Here is a 22,800-nt window from a genome sequence, read left to right as displayed (position 1 = left end):
AGCATATCTTCGATTTTGCATGGATTTGTGTTTTGCTCTGCGCTCTTGGCATCACTGCGTAAAAGACTGATCCTATTGCCGAGGGGGGAAAAAAGGCGCTGGCGCTGCGCCACGATCTGGCAAGTGCGCCTCCCTTCACCGCTGTTTGGCTTATTCATAGTTAGGGGTTTGGGTTTGGCTGTTTTTAAAAAGGCAAGCACTGCTGTGAAGTTGATCAGTCTGCTCAGAAAACTTCTAGAGGGGAAAGTGTTTTGGAATCGGAAAGTCCAGAATTTCAGTGCGCAACAACTTGTGCACAAACTGGACTACTGGAGAATACTCAAGTGAATCTTTTTTAATATATTTATATTAAAAAATCCACAGGATTCTTTCATCATCATTATCATCATCAACGTTATCATCATCATACTTTTTTTAAAGAGACTATTTTTATTTTCTCGTTTTTAAAACCCCAACCTGTGTTTTCACTTTGCATGCGGACTTTAACTCGAATCTGAGCCAGACGTCCATGCGCCCTCATATCTAGTTCTTGCTTCTTTTTAATTTCCATCGGACCTCATTCACATTGACACGAAGTATGGCTCTTCTTGTGCTGGGTACATTTCTGACGGTGTTGTCCGTCAGCGGAGGCTCTTTTGTACCGTGCGAGCCGTGCGATCAGAAGGCGCTCTCCATGTGTCCTCCGGTCCCGGTGGGCTGTCAGCTAGTGAAGGAGCCCGGCTGCGGCTGCTGCTATACTTGCGCTCTGGCGGAGGGGCAGGCGTGCGGGGTGTACACCGGTACATGCACACACGGGCTGCGCTGCCTGCCGCGCAACGGCGAGGAGAAGCCGCTTCACGCCCTGCTGCACGGCAGGGGAGTGTGTACGAACGAGAAGGGATACAAACCACCGCACCCACCCATTGGTAAGTTGACTGGGAAGCAGTGCGCCTTTGTTGCACGGAAGCATTGTTGCGTTGAGATCGTGTATCTGGTGGGAACTTTGTGGCTTGCTCTGATCCTGTTTTATGGCGTGCGCATGTTTCTGCATGAGCTTTTCTGTGTTGTGGCCGGTCTGCGCAGCTCCCTGCTTTTTTTTTTCATCATATTCCAGCGCAAGGATTAGCAAAGCCTGTTTATGTTTCATCCAAAGCCAATTATTAACAAACGATTTCCAAAGTCATCCTAGATGTTGGCTACAGTGCAGCGGGAGCACCGCGTTTTCTGGGAATGTACCATAGTATTTGTGGAACCATTGTGCAAGTACTATTGCACCACTTATGTTTTAATATTTGGATGTAGATTGTTTGTTTTATTCAAAACCATTATTATTACAAGCACGATTGCTGTTGAAAATGTATTGGGCATACAATTGGGCTCAGAGCTACCACTTTTGTAATTTAACATAGTAGTACCATAGTATTGCTTTAAAATTACCTACCATATAATGGCTAAAATAGGCATACAAATGCAATACACTGATAAAGCAATGCATAATTATATTGCTATCTGATATTTTCTTCATCTAAAGTAGAAACTGCAATCATAATATGAACATAAACATGTTTATGAATAAAAGCATTAACATATGATAGTGAATTTCAATATATAGTGAATGTTTAAAGCTGCTCTGATGCTGCATTTCATTTGCACAGACGCAAAGCAGCATCAGACTCACCAGAACTGCATAATTTATGCTGCCCAGAACTCTAAAGACGCCTCAAGAAAGACAACTCCAAACTGTTTTTCTGAGTGTGTGTGTGTGTAGTTATTGCTTGATTTGGCTGTGGTGCTCTATTGACATCAGCAACTCCTCCATTGTTATGATCACACCTCTCATCATTGTATGGTGTACCCACGCCTCATGATATTCTTGATTGAGATTCTAGGTTGCTCTGAATTTAGGTCTAAGTCTGTGGGTGGTGTTGAGAGTCGGATTACCGTTCAAAGATTAAATCCAAGGGGAGGGAGGGTGGCCGTTCTGGGTCGACAACTCTACCTGTGTGCAAATATCACACTTTGCGAAGAGAAATTGTGCACAGCGTGCATGTTTATTTACATGTATGCATTTGACAGATGCTTCTATTCATGCTCTCCCTGGGATTCGAACTCTCAGCTTCAGGGTTCACAGCTCAGTGCTCTACTAGTTGAGCTACACGAACAGAAGCGCCACATGAGTATACAGAACTGCCTTGTAGACTTCACGTATTAGACTTTGAAATGGTTGAACATTTGTACACAAATACAACCCCCTCACACACAGGTGCAGAAACCTGTTTGTCTCAATCTGAAGGTCTCTGATGAGTGCGGTTGCTGGTTTACCCCTTCGGTGATTGCAGTGGGCACACAGTCGAGCCCTTGTGATTCAGCAGAATGTCTGTGGAGCCAATCTATCAAGAGCTGTTCGTCAAGCATGGGGATGAATTTAGAGGGACGCTTCTAGCCTCCTGTGGTATTCGGTTTCAGCGTGGTTTTACTAGCTGGGCAGGACAGACGGAGAGAGGGAGAGAAAGAGGGAGAGAGGTCAAGCGTCCTTGCCCGCATTAGGATTCAGAGACTTTTGGCTCGCTGTCCTCCTGATCCATTTTTATTCCCCCAATACGCACAGTTATACAAACATAGCATTGAAATACCTTCATAGGCTTGAATTCTGGCACTCACAGTTTAAAGATTTAACATTTCGAGCCAAGTACAATAGGTGATGCCAGACTGTCATTTAGCTCCAGGATTGGCAAATTCTGCCGATTTGCCAATGATCTCAAGGGAGACTTTCTGCTCGGACACGCTGTGTGAAACTTGGACAGATATGACTACAGGCTTTTCGCCTTCAACAATTTCATGTCCGAATATAATTGCGTACAAATAAACAAACCCAAAGAGCTGTGCCAAAAGAACTTGGCTGTTGCGTTTGGTTAATTTATGTGTTATATTTACCCGCTAGAGATACAGCCATAACTAAACAACAATTACAAATGAATGGAACGCAGTTGTTCGTCTCTTGCCTGTCTGTCATCTCATTTTTATATTGCGCCACAGGCCAAACTCATAATCATATACTTGCTTGCATCATCAGACTGAAATTGAAAGATATACAGCAAACCGAAAAGAGATTCGCACTTTTTAGACCTTGTGTACATTATTTGCAGCATAATCCCAAACCAAGTCTAAAGCGCTCGTATATCAAATGCCCAGTCATCCTTTGCAAAGGTATGCAAGCAGGGAACCTATTTGGCACGCTTGAATGCCTTCTTCCAGTAAAGTTTAACAGCAATCTGTCCCGCGTGTATTTGTCATTGGCACCTGGAAAGCTAGCGAGTAACAGCTGTGAAGGAAATCAGCTCGCACAGTAGTCTCATCTCTGTCAGAAATGTGATTCCTGGCCTGCGACATCCTCACGCTGGGCCCTGCTTAAATAGGAACACATGTTAGGCTGACCAAAACAGCGAACGCACAAAAACAATCTATTTAATCTATGGGTTTACGACTCACGTTTGGAAAATTAAACACACAGACTGTAAGCAGACCATGTGGTTCAGCAGAAGACGCCGACCTGTTGAAACCTCCTGTCATGTGCTCTGGGGCGGTGGAGGGGGAGCCGCAGTGTCACGTTTCTTCAGGGAAGGAGAACAAAAGGTGCCTAATTTCTTGCCTGCAGCACAGGTTCAGATGTGGTTCCAAAGTGCAGCCTCAAATTTTGTGCCCTGCAGGATTCTCCAGACAGATAAGAGACAGAACAAAATCGTTACTTTGCAGTTGTTCTGTTACAGTTACAGAGTGGCATATTTGAGGCTTAAAAAGATAGTTCACCCGAAAATTCAAATCACTATTTGCTCTCTGTCAGGTAGTTATAAACCTTTATGAGTTTCTTTTTTCAAGTTGAACATTTGAATAAAGATGAAAACCACTGACTCCCGAAGTAGGAAAACAAGTACTATGGATGTCGATGGTTACCATTATCCTATGGCCCGTTTCCACTAAGTGGTTCGGTACGCTTTTATGGCCGTTTCTGCTGTTAAAATGTACCTAAAAGCGAATCGAACCGTACCACTTTTTGGGTACTCTTTGCAAAGAGTACCTAGCATGTCAGAAGGGTACTAAAAGGCAGAGCTAGATGCACATCTGAATGCTATTGGTTTACAGAGAAACGTCAATCACGCGTACACAAGCAGGAAAATGAAAACAAAGAAACTGCCATTTTCAAATACACATCCGAGACATTACACAGTAATATTATATGCATATAATAACGAGCCATGGTTGACCCGAGCTCAAACAAACCTTGTCGTTTGTTATACAGCCACAAAGTTAAGAAGAACAAAATTCGCCGTGTCCTGTTTTTGTTTTACGAGGCCGTCTAAAAGTGCAAGCGGTTTCACTTTCTCCAAGGAGCTCGCGATCACTGGTGTGCACATCTGTATTTGAAATAGCGAACTTCTTGAACTGATGATAATAATGTGTGCGTTATTATTGAAGTGCTTCTGACATCTGTTCCTTTCAGAAACAGTCAAACCCGAGAGTGAAGCATGAAAAAAGTAAAAAATGAGAAAATGATTATTTCAGCAACCTAAAACATGAACAATCTGCCACGTTAAACTATTATCATCGCCTTTTGGACTATTATTAACTCGAAATAACATAATTATTCTCTAACAAAGGTTACATGTGCTGGTGAAGATTAAAGATACAGATAAATGTTGCGTGTTTTCAAACCCAAATAAGGACTAAATGTATGTTATGTGTAGTTTTTTCTGTAATTGGTAACATCAGAAACTGAAAATGTATGTATGTGTTCTTATATGTTGCATTTATTTATTTATTTTATATAATTGCAGACATTAAAGCTATTTCGCACTTATTGATCTGCAGTTATAATCAAATTATGTTAAAAAAAGGATAGTAATGGACATTTATACACAAGAATTTATGTGTATAAAACATCTGTTTTGGAAGAAGTGCTCCTCGTATCATATGTGAACGACCCGTACTGCTTTACTTTCAGCAAGATTTCCTCGAGCGAGAGAGATGTCGACAGAAACTTTCTGTCATACACCACCCCTACCAAAAAGGTACCCTTGGTATCCTTTGCGCAGTGGAAACGCAAGTCTGATAAAGGTAACTCATATTGTACCTGTTGTACTGTATCAGTCAGTGCAAATGGGCCACAATATCATGTGTAAAGAGACTCTAACAGGTTTATGTCAAGGGAATAGTGGGTAAATTATGACCTCATTTTCCATTTTCGGTGAACTAGGAAACCCTAAATTGTACTTACTCCTGATAGCTGGTTGATTAATATACTCATTCTCGAAACAGTTCACAAACAATGTGACTACTGTGCTGTACAGTAAGTGTGGTGAAATGACTAAGACGAGTAACTTTAAATCACGCTTGATTTACAATGCAATATTGTGTTAAATTATACTATATATCCATTGATGGATGATCTAGATGCAAACAAAATGACTATTCAAATGATATCATGCATCCTACATCATATAACACTTACAATATGCACACAAATAAAGCTACAAATGGCTTTCATACTATACAATCCTATTGTAAAAGCTTTGTTAGGATAATCTAGAGAGTTTAGAGCAAATCAATACGAAATTTGATCTTATTTGGTTAATTTTCTTTATTTTCTTACAAGCAAACAAGATTTTTTCATAAAAGCTTTATTTCATAATTATCATTTGAATATTTTTCTTCATATTTTCTCATTATATAACACTCAAAATATGTTATATTACCTACTAAACATCCAAACGGTAGTTACAGCCTTGAATTATGCTTTGCAAAACAGTCTTAAAGGGTTTAAAGTAGTCAAACCGTTGAAAACATTTTTTTTTTATTGTCCTAAGAGAAGAATGAATGTTGTTGAACAGTTTTAGGACAACTTTGGTTTTGATCCACTTCAAATGTTGACTACAGTGTATATAAAATATACTCTATTACTTGCTGATAATACATGAGGTAGTTATCATGCTGAGCTGCAAACAAACCCTTAAAACCTTTAAATCTTTCACATTACATCATTTCATATAAAAAATATCCTCATTTTGCTTGGACATTTCCACATTTCCACATTACTGCATGTTTCTTTCTTGCTCTCATGTGTAAATAATGTAAAGCAGTCCTTCCCATGCAAATACATCTTCCACAGTTGAAATTGTCTAGCAAAATCTCTGCTTACTGCCCAGCCTTTACTTTCCACAGTGTAAAACCTTTGATCTTCAATATACCCCACAATGCATAGATGTTTTGTAACTTTTGAGTATTAACAATGACTATGTTTACATGGACAATCAAATTAATAATCAAACGATTTGCCTTAATCTGATTAGACAGTAATATGATTAAGGTGCTTATGTGAGTTGTCTTTAGAATGTTTCTTTAATGATCCTGTTTTACATGTTATAGCACATAATTCGATTAACGTCATTGCGTGCTATTCATGTTACCTTCGGATCTAATTTTAACTGCAGTTTGGCACTGTCACTTTCATTCAGAAGCATTTGATTCATGCCCCCATGACAAACGAGATATTGGATGAGTATGAACTGCTGGAAGAGTGTTGTTGTAAAAGATATTTGATCAAACACGGCGTATGGGGAATAAAAAAAAACCTCTGCATTTGTGGTCTTTCACTCGGCTGAAACTCGGTAGGTGCAGAGAATAGTGTTAATTCGATTTCTGTTTAGTTCGATTCTGACTTTAGTCAGATTAACTTCATCAAAAATTGCTGTTTACATGGGAGACTCTTAATCAGAGCACTGTTTTAATGACATAAAAATCAAACTAATGTTGTCTGTGTTAACATACTCAATGTCCATTTTGGACCCATGTATATGTACTGTAAATTGAAAGAACAGGAAGGGATTGGATGTTGATGCTTTTAGCGGAAAGCTGGCTTGAACTTACAGACAGTATCACTCTCTTCACCATTGTTTAAACTAATTGAAATCAGCGACTGGGAGTGATCCATTGATGTGCTGAAGAGCATCTCCTGAGTTCATGTTTCGGAGTGTTGATGACATGGGACACGGTCAGGCGATGAAGAGGTGCACACATGTGCTTTCAGCCTGAAGGGCATCGACAGGTGTCATCACTTTGCATTGTCCTGAATTACAGGGGACTTGTTTGAATAGCAAGTTAGATGATGGCTTTCTTGGTTGTAACCGATAGTGTATTGCAACATGGAAACTTTTATCCCAAAAGAGACAAGTTTTGCTGTTGATGTGTCTCTGTTGTTGGCCACTACCCCAGCATTAGTAGTGAAAAACTCTTAATTTGACTTATTTCTCCTTTTTTTCTAATATTTTTACTTGAATCAAGACATTTTAGATATTTGGACTAGAAATAATACAAAGCAAAGTAAGAAAAGCATTTTTGCATTGCAATTATTTAATTACTGTACCTTAATACTGTTAGGCTCACCAGAAAACCATCAAATTGTATTTATATTGCAATATTTATTGCAGAGAAATTAAATATCGCAATATCAGATTTGTCCAATATCATGCAGCCCTACACAGATGCATCTACTTGTGGGTTTTTTGGTAATCCTGCATGCTTCTCTGCTGCAGCGCTCCAAACATGTTGTGGATACGGTCCAGGCTTTAAATATTTAGCGTTGGGATCTTGCCAGGGATGCCATGGTCGGTCTGTGACAATGAAAGCAAGACAAAGACAAGTGGCATGCTTTAAGAAGGCAGAGCAGGTCTGAATATTTAACAAACAGTAAGACACAATTCCAACCATGCATGCTAATGAAAAAAACAAGGTTAGGGATCTCACAAGCACCTTATATCTGTCAGAATCAGACATCACAGCTCAAAAGTGGATCTGCTTTCATCATTAGCCCCCGAGCTAAAAGAAAGCGTGGATATTCATGAAGTATAATTGTCCTGCACATGTGTAAATTATTAAGCAGAGCCCTATCAGATGCATCTCCTTTGGCAAGGCTCGGGTCCCTTTATCTTAATGAAAAGTTTTGCAAGACCAAGAGGAGAGAGAGACACCAATACCTCTTCGGCATTCTTTCCAAAGCTCATTTGAATAGACGGGCTACACGTGATACGTCTGGTTTGGCCGTGCTCCAGGATCTTGGCTGTGTGTCAGATGTTAAACACAGACCCGCTAAACCTTTACAAGCCGGGGACCACGAGCATGGAAAAAGTGATTTCGGTCCTCGCGCTGCAAAAAAAAGCAGGCAACGGAATCGAATGGCTTTGCAAACTCTAGGTATTGTTGATTTCGTAAACGCGCTCATGCACAAGGAGCACCCTCCCGTTTGCGTCTCCATTTCCAAAGCCATGTAAATCTTGCTCTATTTCCATGAGGCGATCTCAAATTCGGTGGCTTCGGTGAGCGCAAACCTGCGGGGAAATCTGTACAGAAATTTCAGTCTGCCAAGTCATGGGTTGCGGGATTGATTTCAAAGACACAGCACCATGCTCTGATTGTAACTTCAGAAGCCAGGAAACCAATTCCTGTAATGACCATGCACCCGCCCCATGCGTCTCCAGGTCAGACAGACTCTTTCACCACCAGGCCCGCTCCAGAACACCCTGCCCCAGTCCACAGCCATGTGAAGCACTGGAGCTCAGGGGGACTGTGAGGGCAGTTATCTCAATCATTTCTGCTGGCGGCCTCAGCTGTCTGATAATGCCCTCTTGGCTGTATGACCAAAATATTTGGCTCGACGTTCAGGCCCGACTCCGTATGTTCACGTCCATTCTGTCTGATTCTCAACTACAGATGCAATAGCAACTAAAAGATCATATCTTTAGATTAATATTATCATATTAGTCTACTTATGTAGCTTCAAATCCTTACCATATTCAGCAAATAATGTTGTTTATTTGTTTGGTAAGTAACATGAAATGTTTACAGTCACCAAGCAACTTGGTTCCCAGTGTTGTGCTAGAAAAATAGTAACTAGTTATAGTTACTATATTCAAAAAGTAACGACACCGACATTCACAGAGCTGTGAAGCTGATGTGTAGTCGATGGAAGTAAATTACTGTAGTATTTTAAATGTGTAACAACTGGTTTTATTGGATTTTTTGCTGTTATGTACTATATTTTGTTTCTGTTTAGTACAGCAAATTATTTGCAGAAAATATATGAACTGAACTATTCTGCCTCATATGTTTCATTGGCAGTTTTGTTGATCACTAAGATATGATTGACTTGGATTTAAGTTGCTTTGATTTAAAAATGAAAATTGGAAAAATTAGCTTAGATGTAGCTAAGCTACTTTTGCCAAGTAGCTTTCAGCTTAGCTTGCTACATTTCCCAGAGGGTAGCTTTTAGTTTAAGCTACATTTTAAGTAGAGTAGCTAATAGCTTAGCTTACTACATTTTTCAAGTAGCTTGCCTAACACTGTTTAACAATAACAAACAAATCACAGCATTTTTCTGAGCAATACAACATTTAAATAATGTGTTCTGAAATATACCATAAATGTGTCACTGTGTCTACTAAAATATTTTTTCTTATTTATTTAAAACAACAAATATAGTAGTATAAGTAATAGTAATTAATAATAGTAACGTTTATAATCTCTCTGTCTCTCACACGCACGCACACTCAAGCCTTGTTTATACTCGACTTGTTCGCTTGGGTGTGCGCAGCAAATGTTACGTCATCGCGGAGGTTCGGTTCGCTTTGGGTGCGCGCAGCATAATTTCGGCTGGCGGTGCGTAGGGCATTTTTTGAGACTCGAGTGAACAGTTTGCGCGGCGCCACAACTGATTTGAGTTGAATATGAACCACTTTGAAGAGATTTTATCTGAAACAATACGACTGTACACACATCTTATGACTCTTGATCAGAGAGATAACCTGATGATCAATAATTATTGGCTAGAAATTGCAACAGCAGTGGGAAAGGAGAAAGTTTTTGTTAAAAGGTTGGGGAAAACCTGAAGGATAAGTTTACTAAACCCAAAAGAGGCCATGGAAAAAGTGGAGACCCAGGTACACAATTACAGAAATATGTTTTTTCCACCAGTCATAGGTTTTACACTGATGTATGTTGTAGAATTTTGTATTCAAATCAATTTAATAGTTACAAAACTATAACCTAGTGACTATAAAGTCACAAAATTATTTTTGATAACTGGAAAGGAATACAATATACTGATGCCCTGTTTCTCTGGGCTTTATTGGTGATAATAGTCAGGAATGTTGGACCATCACTGCCTTTTTAGCATAAGTATAGGACAGAAACTAGCCAGACAGTAATGTGTGAATTGTGGACCGGGCAAATTTAAAAAAAAAAAAGTATGCTTTTATTCTTGCCATAATAAAAATTTATTTGTAGAGCAACTCAAGAGCAACTTTAAATGGTAAAACTGTCCGAGATATGAACAAAAGCAAGTGACACATCAAAGTTTGATAAAAAAAAAATCTTGAATGGTTATAAAAATGCTTATAATCATTAAAATAATGTATAAAAACAATTCAAAATAATTAGTTTAAAAATATTGAAAGACATTATGATATGACGTACTTGTGGAAAGGTGCGCGCAGTTAGCGGAGGTGTGCGATGCGGCTCCAGGCGAAAGTATAAATCCAGCTTCAGTCTACCTCGAGCACATTCGGCCTCTCTCGAGCGCACCCGGTCTCTCTGCTTACGCTTTTGTCCAGTCTAGGCATGGGACGATAACATTTTTCAACGTATACTATGGTTTGGAAAAGTGTATTCAGTTCATAGGGGGGGCTAATAATTCAGGGGGCTAATAATTCTATCTTCAACTGTATATATTTTATGCTTGTTAAACAGTATTAAACAGTTAAACAGTATTTATTTATTTTTTTACCAAAACATGTTTGGGACAATTGAAGCCTAAATGATGACACAACTTTAATTTTGGGATGAACTATCCCTTTAAAAATGCTTTTGAAGTGTATTTGTTAGTTCAAATCAACTAAAGTTAACAAATTGGACCATATTGTAAAAGAAAAAACTGCAAAAAGAGGAAATAATATTTTATTAAGTGATTCTACTTGTTTGGGTAACTAAATGTCAATGTAATTATATAGCTCAACATTGTATGCTTAGTGTTAATGATCTGTTAATCTCCTCTGGATGTACTATGTTTGGCTTCCCTCTGCATGGTTCAAGTGTTCAGTTTTATGAAACTCAGCTTTGTCCAACAGCATTTGACTTCAGTGGAAAGACAGTTTATATGCCTGTATCCTGTGATCAGACTATACAGTACAGTATGTGCTTCAATTCCTTGTTCTGCTGCCTCTACGCATTTCCCCCAGTCACACGTCAAAAGTCATCTACCTCTCGAGATTCTTCTAGAAAAAGCTTGTGGTTGTCATGGTGTTATAGTTATTGTGACTTCAAAGATCTTCAAGTGCAGCTCTGAGCTGTTAAGGATCCTTTGAAAAGCTGTTTCTGTTTTCACTCCAAACTCCCGTAGTCATGCATATGCTCTACAATGGAATCAAAAGACTAACTTGGCTGCGGAAAAAAAAGTGGTGCATTCAACTTTCAGGCTGCACACTTAAATTCATTTAGAAATAGAATTGGATATACTGACTTTAACTTGCTTGGTCAAGCATAACCTCAGTAGATTGGGCATTTGTATAGGGTGGGATAGGTTAAGTATAGGGGGTCGTCATCAGCTGTTGTTCCTGCCACCCTTTACAAACAAATGCGTTGGAAACATTTGGTGGAAAAACAGTTGCTTTCATGTTTACACCATGAACACTCGCTAGCAACGAGGATGTGTAAATACCTTAAAGACAAGTCTTTTTGGATTGTGGTAAAGCCAAGCATCATGGGATCTACATTGCTATTTATTAATTACTATTCCTCGAGTGCATGAATGCTCACCCACTGTCTGAAGTTAAGTTGTTATAAGCCATGAGATAAACAAACATATGAAACTCTTATATAGAGTAGTCAATATTCAAAGTGAATCAAACATATTTTTCACAATCGTCCTAGGACAAGGATGGGTGCTGTTTAATATTTTTAGGACAAATTTGATGAAAGGTGGTGATCCACTTCAAATGTTGACTACTGTATGTGGCTATTATATATATATATATATATATATATATATATATATATATATATATATATATATATATATATATATATATATATATATATATATATATATATTTGGGGCGACACTGTGGCTCGGTGGTTAGCACTGTCACCTCACAGCAAGAAGGACCCTTATTTGAGTCCCGGCTGGGTCAGTTGGCATTTCTTTGTGGAGTTTGCATGTTCTCCCTGTGTTGGCGTGGGTTTCCTCCGGGTGCTCCGGTTTCCCCCACAGTCCAAAGTCCTAAACTAAATTGGCCGTAGTGTTTGAGTGTGAATGACTGTGTATGGATGTTTCCCAGTGCTGGGTTGAAAGTGATGGGATGGGATGAGGTTCTGGTGGACCCCTCATAGTATGTCTGGGGGCCCAAAATGTCAAGGGCCCTTAGACTCCTCCTAAATTTCCATAGGATGGATTGAGGTTTTGGTGGCCCCCTAATAGTATCTCTGGAGGCCCAAAAATGCTATGGGCCCTTAGAATCGTCCTAACTACCACCCCTCTCCCAACCCCGAGTGGAGTGGACGAAAGTGAAGAGCTGGGGTTTGGTGTGGATGGGTTGAGGTTCTGGTGGGCTCCTAATAGTATCTCTGGGGGCCCCAAAACGCTGTGGGCCCTTAGAATCGTCCTAACTCCCATAGCGGACGAAAGTGAAGAGCTGGGGTTTGTTGGGGATGGGTTGAGTTTCTGGTTGGCCCCTAATAGTATCTCAGAGGGCCCAAAAATGCAGTGGGACCTTAGAATCATCCTAACTTCCCCCCCTAGCAGACAATAGTGATGAGCTGGGGTTTGTTGGGGATGGGTTGAGGTCCTGATGGGCCCCTAATAGTATCTCAGAGGGGCTAAAAAGGCAGTGGGACATTAGAATCATCCCAACTCCCCCACCCCTAGCAGATGAAAGTGAAGAGCTGGGGTTTGTTGGGGATGGGTTAAGTTCCTGGTGGGCCCCTAATAGTATCTCAAAGGGGCTAAAAAGGCAGTGGGACTTTAGAATCACCCTAACCTCCCCCCCTTAGCAGACGAATGTGATGAGCTGGGGTTTGTTGGGGATGGGTTGAGGTCCTGATGGGCCCCTAATAGTATCTCAGAGGGGCTAAAAAGGCAGTGGGACCTTAGATTCATCATAACAAATTAAAAATGGCAAACATGTAAAAATAAAATAAAAATACTCTAACATAGGGAGAATAGCTCCCTTTTTTTGTTATTTGTGGTGCTGTTGTGCTTTCTCTCTCTCTTTCTCCCTGGTAGATGATATAAAGTGAAAAAAATTCCCCCAGATTTACTTAAAACACTTCAGAAAGTCTGCATGACACCAATTCAAAACAACATAGCAATGCCCTGGCAACCACTTTAACATCATGCTGAGGATTTTTGCTGTCACCGTTCACATTTTTTTCCAGCAGTAATGCGTATTGTTTGATTCTCTTTGTCTTAGATCGTGAATCAATAGAGCATGATGATACAGTGAAGCCAGACACGACTGAAGACCAGATTCCTAAAATTCCCCTTTACCCCAAACCAGACGTAATCAACAGCAAGAAGCAGGCTGCCTTGTTTAAGGACAAGAAGAAACAACAGGAGAAGCTTCGGTCAGTGGGGTCGTTGGACTACTCTCCCCTTCCCATCGACAAGCACGAGCCTGAATTTGTAAGTTGTGTGACGCAGCAGCTGCGGTAAAATGATAGCTTGCCATTAAACGCTGAGGTTTGCAAATGACGCAACTTAACATGTGTTTGTCTGATGCAGGGTCCGTGCAGAAGGAAGCTGGACGGAATCATTCAAAGTATGAAAGACACCTCGCGCGTCATGGCTCTTTCTCTCTACCTGCCTAACTGTGACAGGAAGGGGTTCTTCAAGCGCAAACAGGTAAGATTTAACATTTGGGTTATCATACACTGGAAAAAATGTACGGTTTCACACAATTCTGGCAGGTTACTGGTAGGTGCAGAAGGCTGTTATCATCCGTCCACATGGTTAATCAGCTATACTAATAAAGAAGACTCCAGATCTGTTTTTACATTACTGTGATGGTTGGGTTTAGGGTTGGTGTAGGGTTAGACGTTAATAAAATACAATTAATTGGAAATTTAATAAACAATATAAATAGTTCTTGTTCCAGCCGCATGTTATCTATAGCTGATTAACCATGTGGATGGATGATAACAGCCTTCTGAGCCTACCAGTAGGCACATAAGGCCCCTACTGACCCATATCTATCAGATAACCACTGATAATGCCCCTCCGATCGAGTGATAACATTGGATTTGGCTAAGAATGCATGTGTATTTGACAACACAAACAACAATGGGGACTGCAGGACTGTATGTATTCCAACAGATACGTAGTGTTTCCTCCAATTACTGTCTTGCCTTTGTCCCATGTATCAGCATGTTAGTCTTAAGGTTATCTAAAAGCTAGTGTTCTCCAACACGGTGGCAAAATTCACATTAAGATGACAAACATCCAAAGCTTGCAGTTTGTCACTTCCGCCTAAATGCATCAACAGTTTTTTTTTTACATCACCTCATACTTCAGTTTCTCATCAGTTCTTCTGTCCAATTAAATGCTCTGTAGTATGGGACATCCCCCGTCCCCTATAAAGGCTGATTTATACTTCTGCGTCGCTGACGTGCACCTCTCAAAAATTGTAACTACACGTCGCAACGACGCGTAGTGCAAGCTCTGTGATTGGTCGGCTTGGTAGAGCTGACGAGTCTGGGCGGGACCGAGAGCCGCGCGAATGGCGCGAGCTGGAGGCAAGCCCAATGGAGCGATTGTTTACAAGTGTGGAGTCCCGCGAAGGAGCTCCGGATGGAAAGTTTTGTTTTGTGTTTACCTCATAGTTAAAGTTGTTGCACGTCCGCCGGTTCCTGCCTCAAAATGTGCGAGTTTGAGCCACTTGTACATCCAGGAAGTGTTCAGGAAAAGCAAAACAGCAGAGAAGAAACTCGACACAGAGGAACATTTACACCTCACTGCCAACTAGCGTTTTGGAAGTGTTAATGCAGACCGACAGAGACAGCGCGCCAAAGTATAAATGCACAGCTATGCGTGTTGCATGCGCCGTGGGCAACGCCGGTCACTTGACACAGAAGTATAAACTAGGCTTAAGGGGCTTGTCATTTGTTTTTCATTTTCATCAGAGCTGTGATAAAAACAAAACACTATTAGCTGTTTATTTAATAAATGGGGGAGCCACTATATGTTCCACCATGTCTTCCTGTTTTCAGTCGAGATTATGTCAAACATCGAATAAAATATGCACATTTCAAAGCACTTCATGGGTCCTTAAATGATAATTACACTGTTTTATTCTGATTGGCAGATGAACATTCTAAGGTGTGCAACACTTACTAAAAAAACACTGATAAATTTGTTACAGACAGGTCTCGACCTCATTACAGTTTCTTATTACTATGGCGAACAAATTTCAGTCATTTCACAGGCTGCATCCGAAAGCTCTATAATGCTACATTCGGAGGCAGCAGCCAAGATAGCAGATAGGAAGGAATAATCTGAATCCAAATTCTGCCTCATAAGCTATATTTCCATCCAAAAATGCGAATAAACTTTATGCGCAAAACTGGATTGTTGCATAAAAGTTGTGCGAATGAAGCATCATTTCCATCCAACGAGTCAAAGCGAACCAAATCATCACTTCCTGATTAACTGGAGCCAAATATCAACAGTAAAAACTGCATTTGTTGCAGTAGGAGAAGCTGCGTCAATGTTTTCTAAATGAATGCGCCTCAAAAGACAATCCTGACAAGCAGTGAGCGCGCAGTGGCGTTTGAAGGTGTCAGACGCGAAGCACAGGCGCTCTTGATTCGGGAGGTCATTAATAATATAATAACAGTAATACTGAAACGGTAAGGCGTTTTATAATGACCAAAACAACATTTCAGATGTTTTATAATGTGCTCAGCCTGACGTTTTATCCATTCACACACATTTTAAGCATCACATGATCTCTTTTAACAAAATCACATGACCTTTTTTAATGCGCATGCTGGAGTTTGTGCGTTAAAAGTGTTTCCATCGTAGTTTATGCGCATCTTTTCTTATCAAATAAAAAGTTTATCCTACCCAGTTAGGCGCATACGTTTTTTATGCGCATTTTCAAAATTGATGCGCATCATAGCGTTTCCATCAACTGGTTTTTTTATGCGCATTTGCAAAATGCGCATTAAATAGGTGGATGGAAACATAGCTACTTCCTGTCTCATGAGGTGTAACCTCTATGCTGCCTTTAATAAGGCTAAGAAATAAACATACAGTAGTATTTCAATATGTGTGTAAATGTAAGCATTTTCCAATGGGCTCTATACACAGCTAGAGTTTTAAAGGCAATAGTAATCTTCAGGGGAAAGCTTTGTGACTATTTTCAATGTCAGAAGGTTGTTTTTACAGCACCTATGTTGTAATATAATTACAATACATTCAGTTAAATAGACTTAAGCATTAATTTAGTTGTTCAAGCATAAAACAAGATGAAAGACCGTTGTAAACGCTAAAGCCGTCAGTAGCAGCAGGCTAGCGCAGAAATTCCATTGAAAATGCTGGGGTGAAATAAACTGCTGGGGGTCATATTTCAAGGATATGGTGGGTATTTAAAGATATCACGCCATGGTTATTTTGTGAATGCATACTATCATTCCATGTGGTTGAGGAATTATATTTCACTTTAAACTGTACTTGCAATTATATGAGTCTTTGTCCCTTCTCCACCCTGCAGTGCAAGCCTTCCCGTGGCCGGAAACGAGGAATCTGCTGGTGCGTGGACAAATACGGCGTGCAGCTGCCCGGCACCGACTACAGTGGCGGTAACATCCAGTGCAAGGATTTGGAGAACAGCAACAACAACAACGAGTGAGAATCAACCCACCCTGATCACCAGACCTAGGGCCCACCTCCTTGTCCTGTCCCACCAAGTCTACCCGCCAGTCACTTTGAGATTCTGATGCAAAACGACAAAGAATTACAACAGCTATTACAAATATGAACAATCAGACTAAAAATAACAACAAAGTGAGATAACAGGAATCGTTTTAAGAGAGCGCTCAGCTCTATCTCACTGGACTCAGCCAATCAGAGGAGCCCCCTACTACAGCTGAGTCCCAGCAACAACAAAAAGAAATTATCAAAAAAATATATACGTACAATTATATATTTTTATAGAAGCTGGAGTTTGAGCACCATACTGTTTTTGTTTAAAGTTAACATAAAACAACAAAAAAATACAAAAATATATATATAAAGAATATATGGCATGTTGAATATTAACAGGGCTATCTTGGTCTTTTACATCTTTTGCTGTCAAGGTATCAAAGGAGATAGCAGGAACTCTTACTATTGGGGAAAAAAAAAAACTCAAATAAAAAGGAAAACCCATGATAGAGATCTGCTGATACGGTCATCTCTATCTGGCTTTTTTGTCGGTCCTGTCAGAGCACTTATTCATTGGGGAACCTGCTTGGAAATGTGTAACTTCACCAAGTTCAGTGTATGCGTGTGTGCACACATGTGAGCAATGAAATACGGTGATAGCTTTCTAAATACGTTTTGTTTTCTATTTTATAATTTTTTTTGTCATATCCCTCCCTGAAGGTAGTGAAAACCAGGATCCCATTAGACAAATCTGTTTCAGTGGCTCCAGACTTTGTAGCTTACCTAACATGCCAACCGTGCCTATGTAAACAGACGCTGCCATGCAGAGTTACACGGGTGAGCCGGACGGTCCTGAAAGAGAAAAACGTCCACACAGAAGCCTAAAAAAAACCCGAAAAGGCCATTCTGGAATAGTTTTCGTATCAGATATTATGGGCTGGGTTTAAAAAGAATGAATAAATAAATAAGACAGATGCTGTTACCCTAAAACGCTCCCAGCATTTGCGTTTAAACTTTGACGGACGTTCACTGACGTCTCTCTGTCTATAATGTTTCYTTTTTTTTTTTTAAATAGCCTTTATGTTATGTGCTGTTTCCTTTGATTCATGGAGGTAATGACAGTCATCTTATGAGCCATGTTCCTCGACCATGCGGTTTCACTGTTACTGGTGTAACCTTGGTTTGTTACCTTTAACTCTAGATTATTGAATGTGTTTTGTTTTTACTTTCTTTATTTTTTTGTTGTTTGCTTATTCTTAACAAGCAACCACAAGCGATCAGGTGCTCAGCAGAGGAGTGTCAGCATTATCAATTTGCATATTTCCATCTGGCCTGTCGCAGTGACGACTAGCTCATTTGAATGCAGGTCAGACCACTCTGTAAGCTCCGCCCACTTTGATTGTTCACCAATAGCTCTTTTGGTTAGCACCATGACACGTTTCATTTGCGTTTCTGGATTTGACGAATCACGAGGACGGAAACAGAAAGTGCATTTCACTACAGCGTCATTCAGTGTGAGTTTCTGTGTGCGAGTCTCAGTGCCTTCCTACATGCAAATACATTTGAATGGTGACGTGAACGTTACACAATAGCCAAGGGGAATGAAACAACCTTTTTATATATATATATATATATATATATATGTTGACGAAGGACCTCAAATGCGTTCAAATACAGCATCAGATCAGACAAAATCCGTTACACTACATTGTATGTCAAGCAGCTATCAGAGGCTCCCGAAGCTACGATTGGGAGAGACCGTAGTCCAGCTAGCGCTAGCTCATTTACTGTTATTTCTCTTATGAATAAGCTGATTGATTTGACAGAGACTGCAAATGTGTGTAAATTGCTGATGAGAGTATTTTCGATCAAGCTATACATCACACGGGGATACTCACCGGCTGGCTCTTGAAGAGCGAGTGAAGCCATTCCCTGCCACAATGGGTCCGTCCGGATCTTATTTTTCAGGGCCCGAATGATCATCGTTTCACTGCTGGGAGGGGGCTGTAAAAGTAGTCACCACATAATCTCTTCAGATCTCCATCTCAAATACCTATCATAACCAGGCCCAGATGGAATCTGTCTATCTGTATTCACTTTTTTTTTATTTCAAATGTTTTTATTTGTAGCTGAAAGCACAATTAAATTAGCCGGCGAATGATGTGATGGAATTTGAATGCCAGGCGTTCCTATTCCACGTGCAAAGATTCCGTCTGGGCCTGACTGGAGTAGAACCACAGGTCTGAAGAATGTATCCAATGCAAATGCAATTGGCTCTCGAATGGAAGGTGATGAGAATGAGAGTGAAAGAGAAAGTTAACCAGACTTTTCGCATGTGTCTTGAGTACGTTTTGGAGGTGTATTCACCTCTGTTATTGCACAATTAGCCAAGTAGGTGACATGCATCACTGCTCGGTGTAAATCAGTAATCAGCATTATCCAGGTCCTGATCCGTGCTGAAAGCCCCCTCCCCCATTTTCTTTTTTTTTTTTTTTGAAAAAGCAGCTTGCACTTAATTCCTTACCTTGCCACGTGTTTAGTGCCGTCTCGAAGTGAATCTCAGTTCAGGTATAGGAGCAGGAGCAGGCCTCGGACAGATACCCTGCCTGAGTACCTTTGACAGGGGCTTCACAGCCCAAGCCTGAGACCCGCATCATCATTCAGTGGGTTTACCAGTGTAACACAACCAATCACAGTCTATTCTCCATCTACTCTTAATAGGCTTTGCGTCTCAGTGATATCCGGGAAGAAGGAGAGCGGGTGAGAGCCTCAAGCGGTGATCTTGTGCTGGGCCTCCCTTCACAACACACAACACACACTGCAGAAAGCCCAATCAGTGTTTTTGTATTGTTTTCCAGGATGATTACTGTTAAGTAAAAGTAGTTTAATTCACTGCAACGGCAGTTGTTGTCAGAACAGAGAGTGCTCAGCGTAAATAAGTACACCCCACACAAATCTATTTTTTAAGTTCATATCTTTAATAGGAAACAATGCAATATTATATTTGTGCATATACATTAGATTAGTCAGTATTGAAGACAAATCAGGAGCTTATCTAACAAAAAAATAACTAATGATAACGGCCCAAAAACGAGTACAGCCAAATGTATATGTCATACAAAAATATTAAATACAAATTTAAAAAAAAAAAGAGGAAAAATCAAGAAGCAAAAAAATTTAAAATTTAGTTGAAATGTTGTAGGTTGTAATATTTTTTGCAATATTTTGCTAGAATTTAATTGTATTATCTTTCAATTTCTAAATATGTTTGGTGAATAAAATATTATTTTAATAAATGTATCAGTTTAATAAATCTGTTTTATCTAAATGCACCAAGTTATATTGCCTATAGTCACTGAGAAATTAATAAAAATATTCATTTTCAAAACGGGGTGTACTCAATTACGCTGAGCACTGTATCTTGAATTGTGCAACTTTAAAAAAAGAAATGGGATAACATAGCCAGAAAATGTTCTAAATTGACTTTTTTTCTCTTTGAGAACACCAATGTCAGAGCTATTCTTATAAAAGATGCACAATAGTCATGCAACTCGTCCATTGCTGTATAAAAGCTTTGTGTAAGGACTACAATGTCCCTTTGTGATAACATATTAGGTTGACACAATTTTTTTTTAATTCCTTTCTTCTGATGAACACAACATGACATATTTTGTAGAAAGCTGCAAAGCTGTAACCCTTGTAAGAATATATTTTGAAGAACCATTAACTTCCATAGTAGAAAGAACACATAATATGAAGGATTATGTGTTCTTTCTACTATGGAAGTCAACGGTTACATTCTTCAAAATAACTTCTTTTATGTTTAACAGAAAAGAAGGTTTGGAATCACTTGATAAACAAAAAACAAACAAACAAACAAAAAGATAGGTTATTTAGTTTGTTAAAGCATTTTCATGCTAGCAGAATCTGATTCACTAATAGGTTTTTGGGGTAACAGTTCTTCTTTGGCAAAATAGTTCTTCAAAATCTTTGAATTTTAAGGTTGCAATTCAAGACATGTTCTTAGAAAACAAGTGTTTTATCTGGAATTGCTTTGCTTATCAAGTCAAATGATTTTGACTTGAAACGTCTTGATATTTTTACTGGAAAACCAGACAAAAATACACATTTTTGCAGTGCTTCACACTTCACGGTAGATTTTTTTAGATGGACAGTGTCGGAATCTGATAAGCAAGTACACAGCGGCTGTGATCAGAAATCAAAAGTGTTTTTCTGAAAACCCTGAATGTTCTAAGACGATGCACTATGGCTGAAAAAAACATTTCACCTTGTTTCCCCAAGTTGTAGAATTGATCTGGGTGTCATTTGAGAACCGAAATGTGATTTTGATCCGTTGGGATTTGTAATTAGAGATAAAAGACTATCAATGGCCAGGACGCAGCATGTCGCTTTCGTGCTTATCTGCTTTCATCAGATTCCGAAATCTCATATTGGGTAGACAGCAGTGTTCATAACTCACGTTACAGTAGAAACGACAGGTTTTTTTGTTTCTTTCTCTGAATGCATAACAGTTTTCTCTCTGTTTTCTTGATTGTTTTTCTTTGATTTTGTGGATGAGAAAAGACTTGATGATTGACCACCTAAATGTGGCTTAAACTGGCATGTGAAAAAGACCCATTAGTGGCTGGAGGACTCTAAAAATGTTCAGCATTTGGAACTCTTATTAAAAACCAATAAAACGAAAAAAAAAATCTCAAATTATTAAGAAAGTGAATATCACTGTGTAATATTTATTCAACTTGTAATTTATGTACTCTTTTAACCTTTGTCCTTTTTTTTGTTATGACAAAGCATTTATTTAAATAAAGTTATGTATTCATTTAAGCTTGTGCAATAAATTTATTTGTACATGACAGGAATTTTGATTATTGTTTATGGGGAGCTATTAAATCATCATCACGCAGTAACCGCAGGACAGTTCACCAGATGTCACACCATTATCACACACCGCATGCAAATATGAAGACAGACACTGTGGCATTTCAATAGCCCTAAAGGCATATAATATTGATATGATCATTATAACACTTACCAAGTATATACGCAGCTTATAAATCCATCAGATTGCGATACAGGAATGTTCCGGGTGCTATAAAATGCAACAGCTTGAACTTTAATAGACATAATGGACACAATATATTCAGTCAAGCCTGAAATTATCCATACACCAGGTAAATTTTGACAAAGTTTGTGTATACATGTAACTAAAAGCTGAGAAATATATATAAATATATATATATATATATATATATATATATATATATATATATATATATATATTTTTTTTTTCCTCAATGGTGCTTCTTTTACATCATTTTCTTATCTTTTAGGAGAAGTCGGTGCCATTTTCAGTCAAATTAATTAATTAATTAATTAATTAATAAAACTTGCTGGTTGAATAAAACTAACTGAGTTAGGATTTGCCACAATCACAGATACTGTCTTCCATGTTATGGAAATTTGTTATATTTTGGTATAAAATTAAATGATCAAAACTATGAAAACAGAATATATTAAAGTTTCTGAATGCTATATTTGGAATAAAGCATGTTATATTGGTCACACTATATTTTGATGGTTCGTTTGTTGAATTTAAGTTATATTTGAACTAGTTGTCATAAGATTATAAGACTGTTAAGGTTAGGGTTAGTGTAAGTTGACATGTACTTGCAAAGTTTCTTATAGTCAGTTAAATATCTGTTCAAGGCACAGTATCAGCAGATATTAAGCAGACATACTCTATTGGACCATCAAAATAAAGTGTTATCATTATATTTAATAGATATTTACACTACTGTTCATTTTATCAGCACAGTAATATCAAGATTCATACTTGG

The 22,800-nt window shown here is 39.0% G+C and overlaps 1 protein-coding gene and 1 long non-coding RNA gene across 3 annotated transcripts; one reads left to right on the top strand and one right to left on the bottom strand.

The window, feature by feature from the left end:
- Window positions 1–212: 212 nt before the first annotated feature.
- On the top strand, window positions 213–21,816 carry igfbp5b (insulin-like growth factor binding protein 5b). Of its 2 annotated transcripts, XR_012384920.1 has the most exons (5): window positions 213–905; window positions 13,491–13,702; window positions 13,802–13,986; window positions 14,231–14,657; window positions 15,168–17,492. XR_012384920.1 is itself a non-coding variant. In NM_001126463.1 (4 exon segments), coding segments are annotated over 4 exon segments (798 nt in total). In that variant the 5' UTR covers window positions 215–577; the 3' UTR covers window positions 16,929–21,816.
- LOC141376210 (uncharacterized) lies at window positions 410–6,476 on the bottom strand. The gene is made up of 2 exons (XR_012385640.1): window positions 3,469–6,476; window positions 410–3,383 (listed from the first exon to the last, which is right to left on the bottom strand). It is a non-coding gene; the product is annotated as an uncharacterized lncRNA (long non-coding RNA).
- Window positions 21,817–22,800: the final 984 nt, after the last annotated feature.

The sequence above is a fragment of the Danio rerio genome, chromosome 9, assembly GCF_049306965.1.
Source record: "Danio rerio strain Tuebingen ecotype United States chromosome 9, GRCz12tu, whole genome shotgun sequence".
NCBI lineage: Eukaryota > Metazoa > Chordata > Actinopteri > Cypriniformes > Danionidae > Danio > Danio rerio.
This window is presented reverse-complemented; position numbering and strand designations above follow the sequence as displayed.